At 45.7% G+C, this 20072-nt stretch overlaps 1 protein-coding gene across 1 annotated transcript in view; it reads left to right on the forward strand.

Annotated features, from left to right (window-relative positions):
* Window positions 1–20072, forward strand: part of Pi4KIIalpha (phosphatidylinositol 4-kinase II alpha) — a 101280-nt gene that overhangs the window by 21635 nt on the left and 59573 nt on the right. The window contains exons 5-6 of the mRNA XM_050193327.2: window positions 7203–7258; window positions 7460–7550. Of these exons, the coding sequence (XP_050049284.1) occupies window positions 7203–7258; window positions 7460–7550 (147 nt within the window). The remainder of the gene's footprint in view (window positions 1–7202; window positions 7259–7459; window positions 7551–20072) is intronic.

Below are 20072 nucleotides of genomic sequence, written 5' to 3' on the forward strand. Positions count from 1 at the left end.
GTTCATTTTCATCAAGCCTCAGGTGTGGTTCAGGACCTCTTGATATGGATATCTCATGGGCTGCATTTACTGTAAAAAAAAAAATTTGCATCTGTGGCCATCTTTTTGTTGGCACCATGTAGTACTACCATAAAAGATAAGTAGTGATAACGAAAAGGGAATTCCCTTTGCAGCCTACATATACATTTGTTGAAATGTCTTGACTGCCTACAGCAGACGAAAAGAGCATGAGAGAAGGCCTGTGGAAGCCCTGAGCATGAAAGAAGCTTTAGCAGATGCTTCAGGGCAATGCCTTACCACTAATTGAGTTAAAAATAAGGATGTTGAGCCAACAGCCTCGAGTTGCTCTTGACCCAGCACATTCATTACGAACATGGTACACCATTTTTTCACCGATTTCCAGCAGGGAAGGATACATCATGCACACGAAACTTCTGGTAGTCACACATACGGCATGTTTTAAACATAAGTTGTTTTGCTCAAACCGTGTGGGGACGCTCAGCTCTGTTGCGTCCTGTGATGTTTTCCACACAAGGCTCTCATCTCCTCAAGTCTCGCTTCAGTTAATCAGACTCCTGTAATTAGACCCTGATGGGTCGAATTAACGAGTGTCGACTCACATTAACTACATAATTTGGTCAAATTAACACATTGCAGCAACACAAACTAATTTGAATCTTTTTTTGTTGCTTGGAGTAGTCTGTGATGCCTTCTAGTTTCTTGTCCTTGAAGCGTAACTTAACAAGCATAAGGTTAAAAGCAGTGACATGTTAACCCTTTCATGGTCAATTTTTTTCGCCATATGCAACCGCCCAGGGTTGATTTTTTTTTATTGCAGATTCTTCAAAGGGACCTATTTCGAAAAGAATTTACTGTAATTTTTCTAGGGTGACCGTAAAGTTAGAAAAAAATATTTTGCATTGGCATATATGTACTCTTTATTCATGAATAACAACAATACAAAAAGGAAATAAACTTATAAGAATTAAAATTTTGATGCATTGTTATAGTTCAAGGCTTAGAATATGCGCACACGAGAATATTTTGCAAGTCTGAAATGTTCCTGCTCTTACACTAATATTTAAGTCCATAGCGTAATCGAACTGCATAGGTGAGCGCACTTAAGAAAACTGTGTGGTTGTGTGCGCGTCAAAAAATGAAAACATGGGACAAACTTCCACTAATCTTCATCTTATCACCAACCAGAGGCAATTAGATATCGTGAGTCCCCCCCCCCCCCCCCCATCCCCAAAAGAAGAAGAAACGACAACACATGCACGGCGGCATTCTTCCTACACATTGTTTGATGCATAGGAAGGAGGCATCAAACAATGCTCTGCTTTTTTGACGGGCACACAACCACACAGTTTTCTTGAGTGCGCTCACCTACGCAGTTCGATTACGCTATGGACGTAAATATTAGTGTAAGAGCAGGAAGAAAGGAAGGAAGGAAGGAAAAACTCTAATGCTCTATTTACAGCTTTCAGCGGCTAACAGAGGTCTTCATGTTTTACTGAAGTCTCCGTCGTCTTGAGTGGTCGGTGCCCCTATTCCAGAGCACCGCTGAGCTTGGCCACTTTGAGAGCGTGTTGCACCAATCCTTTTTGAACTGTGAGCATGCCGCTGGTGAGCAGGCCCTCCCACTGTTCCGCACTGGGTTTTTTTTTTTCTTTGTGGAAAGAGAAGTTATTTCTGCACTCCCATGTGATGTGATATAGTGTTAGGATGGCCCCACACCATGGGCATGTATCCCTGTATTGACTGGGAATCATTTTATGTAGGATGTGTAGATTGGAGAACGTTCCTGTTTGCAGCCTTCGCCAGCCGACTGCTTCGTGTTGTGTTAAATATGGGTGGGGTGGTGGATATATTATCCTTTTGCCTCAGTGATGGTTTAGTATTTCCGCGTACGTTGGTTCCACCGTCATAGTGGTATCCGGGTCCATTGACTGTCGGCCCTCTGGTTGCCCTCTATTCCAGTGCGACCCGGCACCCAGAAAATCGTATGCAGTATCTTTTCGTTCGGAAGCCCTGCCTCGAGGAGGATTTGCAGCGCCCCTTTATTGATTCTACCTGCCGTGTAATTTCTGCATGCTTCTTTGGAGTCTGTGAGTATTATCAAGGATCTGTTTCTACGGTAACCCTCTGCCGCTGCTAGAGCCACAGCTGCTTTTTCCCCCTCTGTTACCGTGCAGCTCCTTAGGGTTGCGCTGCTTATCAGCTCTCCCATGTGATCCACGGTCACTGCCGCAACTCTATGGTCTTTGGTGTTGTGGTCCCACGGGTATAGGGCTGCATCCGTGTAAACCACATTGTTTTTAGTGGCCAGGTGTTTTTCTACGTATTCTGCTCGTGCCTGTCTTCTGGCCGCATGCAGATTCGGGTCCATATTCCTCGGTAGGGGGCTAGCTTTCAGTGTCTGGTGAAAAGAGTCTGGTATGTTAGCCATCCTATCCTTCGTTGCTTCTATGTTTTTATAGCCTAATCTTTTAAGGAGCGCCCTGCCGGTAGTTGACTGCTGGAGCCTGTGCAGCTGCGCACCCAGTTGTGCCTCCTTGAGCTCTTCAAATGTGTTGTGGATACCTAGCTTGAGTAGCTTGTCGTTCGACGTGTTTCTGGGCAGATGCAACGCCGTCTTGTATGCTTTCCTGATGAGTCTCGGCTTGTTCTCTCTCTTGTTGCGTCATGTTGTAGTACGGGAGTGAGTACGTGACCCTGCTGACCACCAGGCTCCTGACCAGCTTGATCGTGTCCCCCTCCTTCATGCCGCTCCATCTTTGCGACACTCTCGTGATCATCCTGCTGACTTGCTCCGTCAATTGCTTGAGCATGCCTAGCGTGTGTCCGCACCGTTTGCTGCTCTGGATCCACATGCCGAGGATGCGTATTATGTCCTTCTCTGGTATGACTTGACCTTCCAGATACACTTCTATCTTTTCCTTGGTTGTGTTCCTTCCAATCCTCAGAATTTCTGATTTCTCGGTTGAGCATGCGAGGCCTCTCTCTTTGACGAATTGTTCGACGCATGTTGCCGCCTTCTGAAGCTTTTCTTCTTTTTGGCCCAATGATCCCTGATTTACCCAGATCGTGATGTCATCCGCATACATGGCGTGCTGGATGCCCTCGATCTCGTTCAGTTTCTGGGCTAGCCCGATCATCGCGATGTTAAAGAGAATTGGCGAAATGACCGAGCCCTGCAGGGTACCCTTGTTAGGCGTGTCAAAGGTATCACTCCGCAGGTCTCAGAGTCCTACTGTCGCCGTGCGCTTTGACAAGAATGCCCGCACGTAATCATGGACTCTCTTGCCGCAGTTGGTCTTGTTTAGCCCTTCCATGATGGCTCCATGGCTGACATTGTCAAAAGCCCCTTTGAGGTCTAGGGCCATGATGATGTTTTCGCCTGCTTTGGGGATCTTGTTAAGGATCTCTTCCTTTATTTGTAGCAAGACATCTTGTGTTGACAGGTTCTCCCGGAAGCCAGACATGCTGTGGGGGTACAGTTCGTTGTCTTCTAGGTGTCGCTGTATTCTTCTGGTGACCACTCTTTCGTAAAGCTTGCCGAGACATGAGGTTAGTGAGATGGGCCACAAGTTTTCTATCTGTAGCTTCTTGCCGGGTTTGGGTTTGAGGTAGTCCGTGAGTTGGGCCACCGCTTCATCGCTGAGGTTGCGGATCAAGGAGTCCTTAATTTTATCGGCTCCTGCTGCCGTGTTTTTGGTGACTGCTGTGATGGTGGCATACACCTCTTCTCTTGTAATTGGCTTGTCGAGTTCCGGGTTCTTCGTTCCCTGGTAGTCCCCTTCGTGTTCTTGCGGCTTGTCGCGGCCATAACATTTGATCCGGACTTCCTCTAATAATTCCTCGTCTTGTCCCTCATATTGGTGGACGAGCTTTTGAAGTGCCTTGTTGCCCGCAGATTTGGTTTTGATTGGGTCCATGAGTGCCTTGAGTATTCGCCACGTTTTGGCTGCGCTGAGCGTGCCATTAAGAGCAGGAACATTTCAGACTTGCAAAATGTTCTCATGTGCGCATATTCTGAGCCTTAAACTATAACAATGCATCAAATTTCCCTGTGAGCACTAAACAAGCGAGAAACAAGCGGCCTACCTTAGCGCAATGAGTAACAAGATAGCCATCAGTTTTGCAAGCGCAAGAAGCCAAAACCGCCCGCAGAACAAAACCCAAACTGCCGCCCGCCCGCCTGCGCACCAATGCGCGTGCGGTAGTATATAGACGCGCCGGAGCAAACTAGCTCTGAAACCAAGCATGCAACTAAAACCGAGAGAGGAAGGCGCGAGGAAAAAATTCCCCGTATTCCCACATAGTGGCAGCACATGCCAGGAAAGAAAATATTAGGAAATTGGCGCATTTTTTAAACATACAGACGGCGCTGTAGATATATGGCATCGACCGTTTTGGACTTGTTTGCAGCGCTGTATATTTACATCATTGACCCTGAAAGGGTTAAATTGCTGCTCTCACCATGACATGGCGTGAAACAAGTGGCCATGGATAGCTTCACAGGCAAAAGGAGCGTCGGCAAGTGAAGGATAAAAATTTTCATGCCTAGACAAGCAGTAGCGGGCAATTTGCCGACTTTCTTGTTTTCAAACATATAGTAATGCTGCAGTGCATGAGGGGTTGTTGGTGGCGATCGAATTGACCAAAGAGGTATGAACTAGACAAATTTTCCTTCCATAGCAAGGTGTGCTTTCTAGCCAGAACTTTCCAGTGCATTGGAATTAAGCGAAAAGTAGAATTAACAGGAGTCAACTGTATTTGAAGTTTACCGAGTGTCATGTTAATACTTCCCAGATCTATAATCCTTTCGGCAGTTCCTGTGAAAAAAGAAAGTGATTCACTAAAACGTATGTAGTAACAAACTATCGGGGGGTAATACAGCTAGTGCTTTTTAGACCGTAGAGAATTCTTAAAAGATTGCCTGTGACAGATAGCACAATTCTAATCCTTGAAGTGGCGTGTTCAAATGTTGGACATCACTTGCACAATAAATTGAAATGCAAAATTGACTAATTAACAAAATGTTCCTAATTGTGTTTCCAACTACTTACATTACAGCACATATTGCCTTTACAAATTGTAGCTAGTGACAAGGCATATTCAGTTGGAACAAATTCTAAAGATGGCACTGGTTTTGAGATATGTTCTGTCAGATTTGTGGTAAAATGCACTGTTGTTCCAATTACTTTTTTATTAAAGGGCACCTCACCAGGCCACATAGCAAATTTTGGTTATACGCTGGAAGTTGTTACATGTCCTCTGGGGAGCATTCTACTGCAAGGAGTTTTCAAATTGGTTCATTAATACCCGAGATTTCAGTGCTGCGAACTCATGATTTCAGGAGGCGAGCAACACCGGCAACATAACGCTCTCTCCATTTGCTCCCGTCCAGCCTTTACAAGCAAACTTCCTTCCCTGCGTTCTCTCATATCTGAGCTGGAGGATCGTGTGGTACATACGTCACGAGCCCTGTCTTCTTTTATTTTTTTATTTTTTACTCTCTTTTTTGGCTGTGCAGTGCACTTCTGCTGGCAGTCTCTCGCACAAAGTGTTGCGTTTGTCTCGTCTTGTGCAGCGCATGAACAAACGATTTTCAGCGCATGATTTTTCCCGCTGTGCACGAGAGCGCCTGACTAGCAGTATAGGTCAGGGCTACACGGACACTGAGGCAAACACAAGCGGATTGCAGAGTGTGCGTGCTAGAACATGGTAGAAAATCGCATAGTTCTGCTCTATGCGTGCACAGCTGCACGACACAGGAAGAAGCAGACTAAACAGAAGTGCACCTCTCTTGCTATGGTACGAAGTAAAACAATAACATGCAGTCATTCAGTTTAAGTTTTGTTATTTCTCTAAACTTTAATTTGTCTATTGAAGCAACAGATCAAACACATCACTGCTTTTTGTCTTGAATAATTCTCGTTCACGTGCTACTATGAGCGACGTCACAGCACTGCCATCTATGTAGACGCACTTGTGCGATATATGTCGACTCTCCGTCTGGGAGCGCAGTGCCCGCGAGGAGAAGGGCAAATGCCATTTGGCTTGAAATTGAAGCTTCAACTGCAGTGCACAGGAATGTAATACTTAGCAAACACGATGGTTAGCGCGCATTGCATGCACTGCACTTGCCAGGTCAAAATGGCCAGAGCTGGTGAGGGGCCCTTTAAGGAGGTATGGTAGGGTAAATATGTGTCAGTTTTAACGTAATATTTTAGAAACAGCTGCAGATATTTGCATCAAATTTCACGCGATTACAAAAGATGTCTTTGGTACAACACAAGACACTTTATTTGTGTCTAGATGGTTTGCCTTTCCTGTGGCCCACTCCCAAAATTTCAGGTGTGTTTTATTATTTGCACAGTAAATATCTCTTATCACGAAGTCATCATGTAATTGTAGCGCTGCTATCTCAACCACACAGTTAAAGGACCCCTCACCAGCTCTGGCCATTTTGAACTGACAAGCGCATTGCATACAATGCACGCTATCAATCGTGCCTGCAAAGTATTACACTGCTGCGCGCCTCAAAAAGAGCTGAAATATCACAAACCAAATGTCCTGTGCCCTTCTCCTTATGGGTGCTGCACTCCCATTTGGAGAGCGAACATTAATCGCACAAGTGCGCCTACGTAATTTGCTGTGCTGTGATGTCATTCACAGTGGCACGTGACTTTGAGAATTATTCCAGGCAACATCAGCTATTTGTTCAATCTCTTGCTTCAGTAGACGAATTGAATTAGGATAATGTAATTTTTTTTAACCCCCTTCCCCCCATCACCCACACCTTTAAGAATAACTTCATTATGAACTCTGATGCTGCTTCCTCTTTGGTGTGCAGGCTAGGTGGATCACTTTAATAATTCTCCAGCTATACAAGCTGAAAAAATTTTTAAAGTGCAAAATTTTAACTTTAGCATACACAATAAGTTTGGATATGAAAGGAAGGATCTCAGTAATTAGTGATGACTGGAAATTGTTCCTGTTCATTAAGCTTACAGATTAACACTTTTTTTTTTAAACAGACATATATTTCCCCTATAAAGTTTAATTTTGTGCTATACCCTGCAAAGCCTTTGTTTTTGTCTCATTGTTTTGGCTCAGGAAATGTCAGGTCATACAAGCTGCTGCTTTCTTATTCTACTTGATGAGACATGTACAATGCATCTTGTTTCACCCAGATCGGGGAAATGACAACTGGCTCATCAAGTGCACCCGACCAGACAAGGAGCCTCAGGTGAGTGATGCCTTGCCCCAGGGCAAGTGCCGAGCAGTGCAAACGTGCTAAGGCCAGAGAGCAAAGATATAAATGTTTGTGCTGCTCGCGGACCCAGGAAACGGGCACTGAAGGAGCTGAGGTATGCGCTGCTAGGCACACCCTTTGTCTGTGCTTTGTAGCAGCTACATATTCTCAAGGCTGATGATATGTTATGTGCAGAGTTGGAGCCCACGGACACCAGAGATCAAGATCGCTGCCATCGACAATGGGCTGGCCTTCCCGTTCAAGCATCCAGACTCTTGGAGAGCATGTAAGATGCCGCTGGTATTCTGAGTATAACTCAAAAAGGCCCTAGAACACTTTTTGAACATGGTGAATAAATGTGCCCAATTGCTATACAATGCTGCCATGGGCACCTGAGCCAAATGTTAAAAGGACACTAAAGGCAAATATTAAGTTAAGCCAAAGCGATAGATTAATGCTCAACAACATCTAAGGCATAAATATTATCGCAAACAGAGCTTTAGTAGTTGAAAATTGAGATAAGTTGAGGACATGATTTGAGACTCCTCTGGGTCATCAACATACTGGCCTGATGACGTAGAAACTCCTCATTATATTTCTGTCACTAGTACTCAACCACTCATAATGGAAAGGTCATTGGATTGTATTATAAAACTGAAGAAAATGCTACTTGTCTACTTGAGTTAGAAAAAAAAAAACAATTTTTTGACATTATCCTTAACAACGACATGGGCGGTCGAAAGGTCGTGTTTTCGCCTTTCAGTAGTTAAACAAACCACAAGTACCAGATAACAAGGTCCATTGCAACGAGCATCAAAGACCGCGTTTGTGATTCAGTGCGTGCTTTCTCTTCCACTTGTGCACTGTCTGTTCTGTCTTAGCTCTGTTTCTGGGCATGCTTTTTGCATTTTGCACAAGAAATCATAGCACTGGCTTTCGGCTGCTGTTTTACTCATCGACGGCAGTAAAGGGCGGTGATGGCGTATGCAACGTCTTAACTCCCCACTCGTGGGTGAACGATCTTAATTGAGCTAGAGACATTCATACCTTTCAGACGTAATTTTCTCCTAAACCAAGTCATTTCTTGGCATGGAACAAGCACAGCGATGTGGACTGCTAAAATAGTATTTTAGCAGTCCACATTGACTTAATATTTGCCTTTAGTGACCTTTTAATATACTGTACATGCACTAGGAAGCGAATAATTTCTCTTGGAAGACACCCTTGCCCTTTTTTCTTTTTAACTCTTTAAAATCCCCACCACGTTTTGCATCGTTAATACTAATCGGTGCCTCAGGCAATAGCGAAACTGTCAAACAATGTCTTTATTAATTGATAGAGGAAAATGAATATGCATCATCTCGGAAAGTGCAATAATAGTCATGAATGACAGCTTCAGGTCTCACTGTTTCTTGCTGAGTAGATTGTGTTATCACGGAGGTTTTCCCTCTTTGTCTGTCTTACACATTTGCATGCTGCAGTGCCTTTTGCACCTGTGAATTCCGTGCATGAACTGTGACATTATGAATGCTGAGGTACTATCATTCTCAAATTTTATTTTTAGACGTGTTTTACAGAAGGTAATTGCATTTAGCTGAAGTAATTGGATGCTTTAATGAAGTGGTCTAGAAGACCACTTCAGGGGCAAAAGACTTTACAGAACAAAATGGTGGAATCGCATTACTGATAAGGTATTGGTGTGCCTCCTGGCATTTGGGGAACAATCTTAAGGTGCCTACATCCAAGCTCATTGCAATGATGTCTAGTTTTCGGTGGAACATTGCAGTTGTGAATTCTGCAGCAGTGTAGCTTGCTAAAACTTCCAAAAAGGAAGGTTGCAAAAGTGTGGCTAGGTCAAAATTTGATTGCCGACAATTCTGCCCATACATGGCACATTAAAAATTTTGGGGGGAAGACTTGATGATTGTAATGCGGTAACTTTCAATTGTGACTTTCATAATCGAGGCGTTGCCTCGGTTCAAGCGGGAAAAGAAAGAAAGCCGAAAGTATAATCAAAGGGAAAATTTTATTGACAGGGAAAAGAATGACCACTTGCACTCATGGAAAACTTACTTACCGTAAACATTCACAAAAACAAAACATGGATTCGAACGTTTTGAATATTTGCGCACCCCTAATATATATATATATATATAAGGGGTGTGTGAATATTCGAGACGTTCGAATAACGAATCGAATAGTCACTATTCGTAAAGTCAAATATTTTATGAATACTTTTAGAATATTGCAAGACTGCAAATGTGCCCAATTAAACGTAACTTGGAGCAAAAGTACATTAAACATTCACACCAGCGGGCATAGTGTAAACAGAAAACATAGAACTTGCGAATTGGAGCAGGCTACGTCGCTTAGGTAACCATACTTCACAGGCTATACAGCGATCATTCGCACTCTGTAATGAGTCCTGTGCCTGCAAAGAACTACTGTTTGCTCTTAATGCTCGATTTGCCCCCTTAATAAACAAGTTTGTAGCCTACTATGTAATGGCAGAAACTTGCTAATTTTAAGAATACTATACTCTTAAACAAATGTACACCCTTTCGGGTGTATATTCGCCACAACAGTAATCGTCATCTCTTGCTTGCGTTCCTGTTCTTGAAAACGCTGCGCTCTCTACTTTCCTATCAAGAATGCTGCCATGCTGATAACGCGCATGCCGTTCATGACTTGGAAGTTCTACCAACCGGGAAAACCGGGAATTCTCAAGGAATTTGAATGGTCTGGAAATACTAGGGGAAAACTCAGGGAATTTGTGCTTCTATCAGGGAAAATTAGCTGTAACTTTATTGAAAGGGAACGAAAGTCATGTGAATGCTGGCTCCAGTAACAGAGGAATCTCAATAAATCGTCATTGACGCCGTGTCATTGCCACAATGTATTGCCAGAGCAGTTAACGACCGATTTTCCAGACTCCCGATTTTTCGGACATGCCCGATAATTCGCACGGTTTTGCAGCACCACCACGTACTCCATATAGTCAATGTATATTGCCCTGACTGCAGGTCTGAAATGACATTAACCCTTTCACTGCCGGGTTTTTTCCTCACCGCCGCACACTCCCTGCCAGGTTTTTTTTACATGTTAGTTTCTTGAAAATCTTATGCTAGTAACACACTACAATGCTCTGAAGGTCATGTAAACATTTTTATTCAGGATGCTCTTACAGATATTAGTTTTCCTGAATACAAGAAATTGGCACTTAACTAATTAGCAATAATTATCTGCTAATTAGGATGTCCAGGTGTTCAGAAAACTTTTTTGGTGTGGTAGTCTTCAAAACAAGGCACCACACAAAGCGGCACCTGGCAGCTAGAACACAGATAGCGAGACTCTTTTCGTTGCTTTGGTCGATGCTGTGTGTTAGCGCAGACACGGCAGACTCGTGTTGGGTTTTGCTTCGCGGTAGTCGGTGGTATTAGAGCCAAGAAGTGGCGCGCTGTCAGCCGTGTTGGATCCTCACCCTTCGACGGGCGTCCTCCCTTTGGCTTCGAGTTTCCTTCATGGTATTTCTCGATTAGCTGGCGGACAAGTTCGAGTCGAAACTCTGCCATGCTTCTTTTTTTACCAGAGGCTGTGATTTGCAGTAAATTGCTGTTGAGGATGGTAATGTCCAAGAGGTGAAAGAAGTACTTCTTGTACCACTTCATGCACTTCCTTGTGACTGTGCCGGTCACGGTTACAACCATGTCTACCTTATCTACAGCACCCATGCATAAGTTGTACTTGGAGACGCACAGGGGAATCTTTTTGTTCTCGCCCGTCTTCCTGTCCACCTTCCCGGACTCTACCATTCCACTCTTATGCTTCGTCGTGAGCATGAGCACTTCACGTTTGTCTTTCCAGCGGATGAAGAGAAGCTGATCATTGCACATCTCGCTGGTTTCCCCTTCTTCCAGTCTTTTCTCGTCGCGTGGGATACCCTTCCTGTTCTTCCGGACTGTACCGCAAGCATTGGTCTTCTTTTCGAAAAGGTAGGTGAAGAGTGCGGGACTGGTGTACCAATTGTCAACCCAGAGGACGTGCCCTTTGCCCAGGTACTTCTCCAGTAAAGTGATAACAACTGAGGCTCCATATCCCATCTCAGAATTGTTGATCTCAGTTGAGGATCCGGTGTACAACACCATGTCCAGCACAACGCCTGTCTTCACATCACAGAGTACGAATGATTTCAGGCCGAATCTGCTTCGTTTGGATGGGATATATTGCTTGAATGCCAATCGCCCTTTGAAAAGAAGCAGGCTTTCATCAATACAAACATCCTGGTATGGAGATAGCGCACCTTGAAAGTTTTTCCGAAGCATCAAGAAAACCGAGCGCACCTTGTGCAGCCTGTCACCATGAATCTGGTCTTCATTATTGCAGAAATGAAGAAACCTCAAAATGAGGAGGAAGCGGTTGCGACTCATCAGCTTCGAGAATGCAGGTGTACTCAAGAGGGGATCCGTGGACCAATACTGCGCAATACTGCCTTTTCTTGCATGAGCCATGAGCATTACGACAGCAAGAAATAAATAAAACTCACGTGGAGTCGCATCTTTCCACTGGTGTATACGGGATCCGGGCATTGGTGTCAGCGCGGCACGTACTTGGCGCTGAAAAATGTTCGTTTGATCCACAATTGCTTCCACAATGTCCGGCGTAAACAAACTTTCAAAAATCTCGAGCTCACTGGACGCCGCTAAGATGTCATTGCAGATTCCTGAGTGAGCTGGATCGAAAGCATGCTCCTGGGGCTTGAACTCTTTGTTCTTCCAGCAGAAATCCCGCTCGCCAGGTTTCCTCTTCTTACGCGGATTTCTCGGTGGTAGGGGCTCTTCATCACTCTCATCACTCGACAAGGCACTTAGATGGGCTGCTTCCTCGCTGTCACTGTCGTCGGAGTCCGAATTCATAAGCAGTTCCTGAATTTCTTCATCCGTCAAAGAGCGGACGCACGTGGAACGCTGCCTCGCCATGGCTGCTCTGCCGAGACGAAGACGAAGCGACGTGGACGTAGAAAAATTCGTGCCACCTGTTGAAAAATCATCCTACTTGTTTTACGTTATTTATGTGGGATCTCCATAGATGGCGCTACATGCTTGCATCATTTTGTGTTACACGAGTATTATCGGGAGTGGCAGGGAGTGAGTTAAAAAGCCAAAACGAGTATACTCGGGAGAGGCAGGGGGTGTGCATGTGTGGTCGCCCGAGTTATCTCGGAAGTGGCAGTGAAAGGGTTAATCAAAGCCACCACCGCTGCCATTTTGGTTATCTCGCCGCCTCGAACCGGCACACTCGCACGCAGATCCGCCGGTAACCGTAGCCACCACTGCGGCAATGTTAGCCCTAGCTGCTTCTACGTTCGCTATTAAGCTTCTTGCCATGCGGTGCCGTGTTTTTCATTTTAAAGAATTCGCCGCTGTCAGCAATGGCACAGACTCCGCCTTTGTAATACTCGTGATTGGCTTCGAAGCTCGCAGAGCAGAGCGCGTTGCGTAATGCCAGTCTCCGAAAGTTATACCCCTGTCAAGCGGGCAAGTTAAGTGCACTTACGGAGAGTGCACTCGGTTTTAAGTGCACTTTCCCAAATCTAAACGTCTCAAGCGGAGTGTATTCGCAGAAGAGTGCACTCCGGTCGGAGTGCGTTCACGGAACGCACTTTGCTGGTCGAGTGCGTAGCCTCGCTGCCAGCGATTTCAACGATACAAAATGTAATGCATAGCAAAAGTACACAGAAGTTGATTCTAGCTGTTGAACAGCATTTAACAATATAATTAAAACAGAACTCTCTGATATTCTGTTCCAGCAGGATCAAATGCCTCCTCGTCGCACGCCACCATCTTCTTCTGGATTGGCTAGGCATTCGTCTTGGCCGGCCTTGACTTGTAACGCTCTTATGTCAAAGTATTTTCGTTTCTTGTTGAGTGAAAAATAAGATAGTTTTTTTTATTTCTAATAGAACTAATGCAATCGCCTTTTAGTATGTTTTTTTTATTTTAATCTATATCTTCCAAAAACATAATTTTAGTCTGTCGCCTTCTTTTTTTTTTTTTAGTGCGAGTGCGCTCTGTTTTACCGTTTAGCACCGCGTAGCCTAAAGTATCATTCAAGGTCCAAAAGTGCACTCCCCAGAAGTGCACTTAACTTGCCCGCTTGCCAGAGGTATTAGCTTCGCCTCAGTGCAGAAGTGTTAGGCGGTGAAGCATAACAAGCATGGGAAGGGGCAATTGTCACGGAACACAGTATGTATTCGCGTGCACCCCCGTCTCCTGTCACAGTACGAGCACCGATATGCCTAATAAGTGTACTGGCAGGTCTTAAGAGCTTTTTCGAACGTGCCTGTGGCAATTTCAGCCCTTAAGGGCAGTTAAAGACATGCATTCGTTTTTTTCGGACTGCCCGATTTTTCGTATGTTTTTGCGGCCCCTAGGGCGTCTGAAAAATTGGACATTGACTGTACAACTGACCAAGAGGATGCTCCAAATGATCCATGGGGTGAAAGCGTGGCAGAAGGAGGGTGAGAACAGAAATGACCGACACACTGAGGAATTAACCCTTTGAGGGTAGATTTTTTTCGCCATATGTGACTGCCCAGGGTTGATTTTTTTTATTGCAGATTCCAATTCTTAGCAACTTACTTTGAAAAAAATATTTTGCGTCGGTATATATGTACTCTTCATTCGCAAATAACAACAATAAAAAAGGAAATAAACTTATAAGAATAAAAAAATTTGATGCATTGTTATAGTTCAAGGCTTTGAAAATGCGCGCGAGAATATTTCGCAAGACTCAAATATTCCTGTTCTTATACTAATATGTACATCCATAGCGTAATAGAACTGTGTGGGTGCGCGCGTTCAAGAAAACTGTGTGGTTGTGTGCCCGTCAAAAAAGCAAAACTTGTGACAAACTTCCGCTAATTTTCATCTTATCGCCAACCAGAGGCAAGTAGTTTTCGCGAGTCTCAAAAAAAAAAAATAGCAACGGAAGCGCATGCACGGCGGCATCCTTCCTATGCGCACCCCTGTGAGCACTAAATGAGCGAGAAACAAGCGGTCGCCTTTTGAGCGATTAGTAAAGAGATAGCCATCAGTTTTTCAAGCGCAAGAAGCCGAAGCCGCCTGCGAAAACAAAACCCAAACCACCACCCTCCCGCACGCACGCCAATGCACGAGCGGTGGTATATAGACGTGCGGGAGCGAACTAGTGCTAAAACAAACTGTGCAACGAAAACCAAGAGAGGGAGGTGCACGAATTCCCTGTATTCCCACATAGTGGCAGCACATGACAGAAAAGTTAGAAAATTTGCACTCTTTTTAAACATACAGCCGGTGCCGTAAATATACGGCATCAACCATTTTTGGACTTGTTGGCGGCGCTGTATATTTACGTCATTGCGCTTTTTAAACGTACAGCCAGTGCCGTAAATATACGGCATCGACCATTTTTGGACTTGCTCGCGGCGCCATATATTTACGTCATTGACCCTCAAAGAGTTAACGGGAAAGGAAGCATGCCGCCGCCTCTTTCAAGTAGCTTCAGCTAAAAAAAAAGTGTTGGCAGACGCCGAGACGCTGGGGTCACTCATCCAAACCAATATAAACTCTTTAAAGCAGTGAAATTCAACACTGAGGTAATGTGTACGGGTTGAGGGTATGTCAGGACAGTTGAGGTTGACTTCTCAGCTGCTGAGAGAAAATCTTAGTTATGACAAATTTCAGGCCTCATACCGATGAGCTTGCTATCAGTTGATAGAAATAGCTCATATTCAAAAATATTTACTTATGTATGCATCTCCGTTTCATTTGTACAGTCGAACCCGACTATATCGAACCCGTTTACATCGAATTATTCTATATATCGAACAATTTCTGGTCACGGTATAGTTACAATGAGTATATATAGCAAAAATTACGCTTACATCGAACAAATATTGCAGTGACTCCCGATATATCGAACGTCAAGCGGCGGGAAAGTGCCCCCAGAAGTTGGCTTTCCCTCGCGGTAGCGGGGAAACCCGGCGGCGCGGCTCCATCAACCGCTCTCCCTACCGTGACCGCGCTGCCTCGGGCTGTTCGGGCGAGCCGTCGACACTCCCCCCTGTCGTGCATAGTGAAGTCTATTATCCTCCCTCTTTCTCTATCGTCTTTCACTTCCCACTCCCTCTCCCCTGACGACACTTCGCCGTGCTCCCTCACGGGTTGCATAATCAAGCGTCCTTCCTTTCTTTAGATCGCTATCTATCGACACTCGCTAGCAAAAAAATGATCCTGGCCCGCCTACAGCGCTTGCTCAGACAGCCAATCAGAGGCTCTTGTGCGCTCTTCGTGCAAGATGGCGAAAGTGCGAGTTGTCTGGCTGCTTCTCTGGTTTATCGTGTTTGCGCCTTGTGGGCCTTCTCCAGCAGTGTTGCCGTGATGAAGCGGCAGAATTCGCCTTTCGTCGTGAAGATCGAAATCACAAATCGCGTCGAACGCGATGTCCCCGCAGCGTGCAAGATTCAGAGGAGCACTCTCGGCATGATTAGGGCTAAAGTGGCCAGACTCGCAACCCGGTGCCCATGGCGCCCGACGCGTACGCACGGCCGTGTACGAGGCGTTCTTCTTACGTGCCGGTTTCCGCGTGCTCGGTGATGACTGCAAATTCTGATGAATGCGATGAAGCCGTTGCCGGTGTTGCCGAAGTTCGGAGCGAGCTGTCAAAATTTCAGGGACATTCGAATCAACGGTGGACGAGCTTGTGAGTGCAGATGATGGTGTCGCGACGACGGTAGATCCCGAAACGAAGACTACATCGCCGACATCGTACCGAGCACAAATGAAAGTAGGCACGTTGAGGAAAGCAACTACGGTCCTTTGCCCACATCCTCCGAAGTGATTGGTGCACTCGCATTAGTCCGGTGCTTCTGCGCGAACGCGGAAGGTTGCGGCCTCAGCTGCTCGGACTCTAGACAACGTGGGGAAGTGCGTGCGTTGCAGGCAGCGAAATTGCCCAAGCAGAAGAAAATGCAGGACTAATTTATGCGAAACTAAGCTAGTTTCGCCAATAAAGTGATTTTATAAATGGTATGTGCTTTTATGACATCCAATTATTTAGCAGGCTTATATCGAATTATGCTCTATATCGAACTGATAGGCGTTTTTTTGCGAGTTCGATATAGCCGGGTTTGACTGTATTTGAAAATGTTGACTCAATTTGGAATGGGTTTTACCATTCTTTTTCACTGTGCATTTTACTAACACCTTCCTTCTGTTTTCTTTTTAAATAATATAGCTATTACTACTTACTATTCAAACTGGATTAAGTCATTTTTGTGTTTCAACATGCTTACTAGAGAGTGACAGCATAGGGCAACATGGTGTCAGCCTGTCTTGACATAAAACAAAGTTCTGGCTCATTCAGGGAATTTGCAAAGGTGCTCAGGGAAAACCTGGAAAACTCGGGGAATTTGGAAATGTCAACTTGGTAGACACCCTGAAGTACCGGGATCGCAGCATTAAAGAAAGGAAATGCAGACAAGACAGATGACGATTATTGTTGTGTGGCAAGGTACGACCCAAAGGTTGTAATTTTTAAGTGTGTAGGAGGTAAAGATTGTTCCACCTTAATTGTAGTAATGGCTGTTCAATATTAGAAAACTTTCTATATTTGATTCGTTTCGCTTCTGGCACTATTCGATTTGTATTTCATTTGGTCTGAAAAATCGCTATTTGCACGGCCCTTATATAAATCGAGGGGAAAATGATAGAAGGTAGAACAATGGACGACCCGAAAACCCTGGCCCAGTCTAGGCCATGTAAGCAATTGTTGACTCGGGCCCGGATTAGGCCTGGACATGCTACAGTGAAATCTCGGTATAACGAACTTGAGGGGACCGCGGGAAAATGTTCGTTATTCTGAAAGATCGTTATAGTGAAAGCCCAAAAATTAGCCATAACAATAGCATTTCAGTAACGTAAACGTGCTACCTTTGAAACAGTACCTCCTTGAGCTCGTTTCTCACACAATGCACACGTGATCGTCAGACAAGGCACATTTATTTGAAATAGTCCGTGATCGTCTTCTGACGGGCGCAGCACAGACTCTGCAGCACGAACGATTCCAGACCGTCCGCATTCTTATGCACGCCTTCGGTCGCTGTGCCACTTTTGGCTATAAATATGCGGAGTTTTCGCAAGTAGTCCAACGCATCTGTGGCAGACACGGACTCGTCGCGGTCTTCGGGTGCTGCCGTTGCGTCATCGTCCATGTCGTCGCTGCATTCCTCATCTTGAGTCGCCGTGCCCTGGACGCTCTGCAGTATGTCATCAGTGGTAAGCTCCACTGAGGTCCACGTCGTGTCGTCACACTGGACATAGTCGTCAAATGTGACTGAAGGATCGATGGCTAGCTGCTCGGCCACCTCGCTCCAAAGCTCGCTCAAACTGTCCTCCGCTGCCGGTTCATCGGTTTGTGGTTGGCCATCTGTGATAGTCAGGCCGGCCTTCTTCCAGCAGTTTTGGATGGTGGTAGACGTGACGCTCCACCATGCGCCTGTCAGCATTTCCGCAGCCTGTTGGACTTTGATGGCTGTTGAATGCTGCAGGCGCAGGTTGATGAGCAGCCGCTGAACAAGGCGCTTCCGGAAGTGCGACTTCACGCTCCTTATTCCTTGGTCCAGTGGCTGAAGTACTGATGTGCAGTTCGGCGGCAGATACTCGAGCCGCACATTCGTGAGCCGTATGTTGACAATGTGCGCCGAGCAATTGTCCACAATCATCAAAATGTGCTGCCCCTCCTTCCTCATCTTCTCGTTTACCATCAGCAGCCACTCGGAAAAGAGCTCGCGGGTCATCCAGGCACGCTGATTCGCCCTATACTGGCACGGTAGCGACACTACATTTTTCGTGCAGCGCGGCTTCAAAAACCTCCCGATCACCAGAGGCTTCAACTTTTCAGTGCCATCTGCATTGCAGCAATACAGCACGGTGACGCAAAGCTTCGACTTCTTGCCGCCTCTGCATTGTTCTCCTCTAAAATGCATTGTCTTGTCCAGGAGCAGCTGATAAAAGCAGGCCGTCTCGTCTGCATTAAAAACATCAGCTGCTGCGTAAGACTTGACCATTTCGTGGAAGCTTTCCTCCCTCCACGTGGCTGCTGCTGCTTCATCTGCTGCCTTCTCCTCGCCAGACACAGACTGCCAGGTTACGCCGTTTCGTTGGCGAAAACGGTGGAGCCAGCCAGAAGACGCTTCGAAGCCGGTGACCTCAAGAATTGCAGCGAACTGCTGCGCCTTCTCCTGCAGCATTGGGCCTGACACGGGCACATTCTGTGCTCTCACGTCTTTAAACCAAGTCAGCACTGCTGCGTCAATATTCTGGAAATCGCCGAGCTGCAGTCGCTTCCTTGATGGGGCAAGCTGAGATTCTTGCTGGTGCTTAAAGATTTTCTCTTTGTCTTTGAGAATCGTGGCGATCGTCGACCGCGCCACTCCACGTTCTTTAGCCACGACGGATTGTTTCTTCCCGTCTTCTATCTCGCGAAGAATGTTTACTTTCTAGCTCAAAGAAAACTGCTTTCGCTTCTTCGCCGTGGTTAGAGTTGTTGAGCTCATGGCAACGCGAACGCCGGCACGCACTTCTAACACAACAGAAGAAAAACAAGACGGACAAACCTGATACGAGTGACAGCGCGCGAACAACTGAGAAAACAAGCAAGAAAAACGTGATGCGGCGTTGGCTCCGCAACAGGAAAAAAAGAAAAGGCCCACTTCAGCGTTAAATACAACTTTTTTTTTTTCCTTCTGCCGCACCGTCTCAGGTTTTACGAGCCCATCCTCCGACCTCTGAACTCTCTAAACCTGGTGCGTCGTTGCCTCCGCAACGGAGAAGAAAAAAAAAAAAAAAAAGTCCCCGCCCGCATCTTTCTCCTCCCGCGCCATCTCAGGTTTTTGCGGGAAGCAAGTTGCAAGGCGCCCGCTCTTCGCGCTGCGTCGTCTGCTAGCTTAGAGCTCCGACTGCCGTGACGGATACACTGAAATCTAAGAATCCTCGCATTTCGGGATATGAGTTCGTAGTACTGAGATGTTGTTAAGATGACACGGAAATTAAATAACGATCGTTATTCTGAAATGTTCGTTATTCTGAAGTTCGTAGTAGTGAAATATTTTTACATTGAAACTATAAGCAGTCGGCATGGGATTTCTTAAAAGTTCGTTAATCTGAAATGTTCGTTAATGTGGTGTTCGTTGTAACGGGGTTTGACTGTATTTGCAACTCCACAAAAATGAAGTCTCTAAAAACGTGCTGCCTTATGCAAATTTTAGGTCAGTGGTGTCTGTTGGTTCATGGGAAAGGCGAGGCAGGCAGACCACGATACAGCAGCAATACGCTGCACAGATAAGTGCACATTAGCGGCACTCTTCAGCCATGGAGAAAATGGTACCAGTGTAGCGGCGCAACTATTGCCTCCAAAGCAGGCAAAGAAGAAGATGTGCTCACGTGCAGGTAGCGCGAGAATAGAACACGTTAGCACGCTCGACCTGAGTGACCGCAGTGTCGGACGCTCCTGAGATCCCATTGCACCATGGCTGGCAAGCCTACATAAACCACGGCTATGGCCTCTTTGCTGCCTCCCACACCAGTGATCAACCTTGCCCATCGTACGCACCGCTTTCTATTGCAATCAAAATTCTTTGCCTCTTTCAGGCACTTTTTTATCTATCTATCTATCTGTCTGTCTGTCTGTCTAATCTAATCTTACGCCATGTGGCCCAATTGTTGTCTACTAACTTGAGCTACTAGGTATGTCATCGGGGTCATGGTAGTTG

This window comes from Dermacentor andersoni, chromosome 1 (genome assembly GCF_023375885.2).
Source record: "Dermacentor andersoni chromosome 1, qqDerAnde1_hic_scaffold, whole genome shotgun sequence".
Taxonomy (NCBI): domain Eukaryota; kingdom Metazoa; phylum Arthropoda; class Arachnida; order Ixodida; family Ixodidae; genus Dermacentor; species Dermacentor andersoni.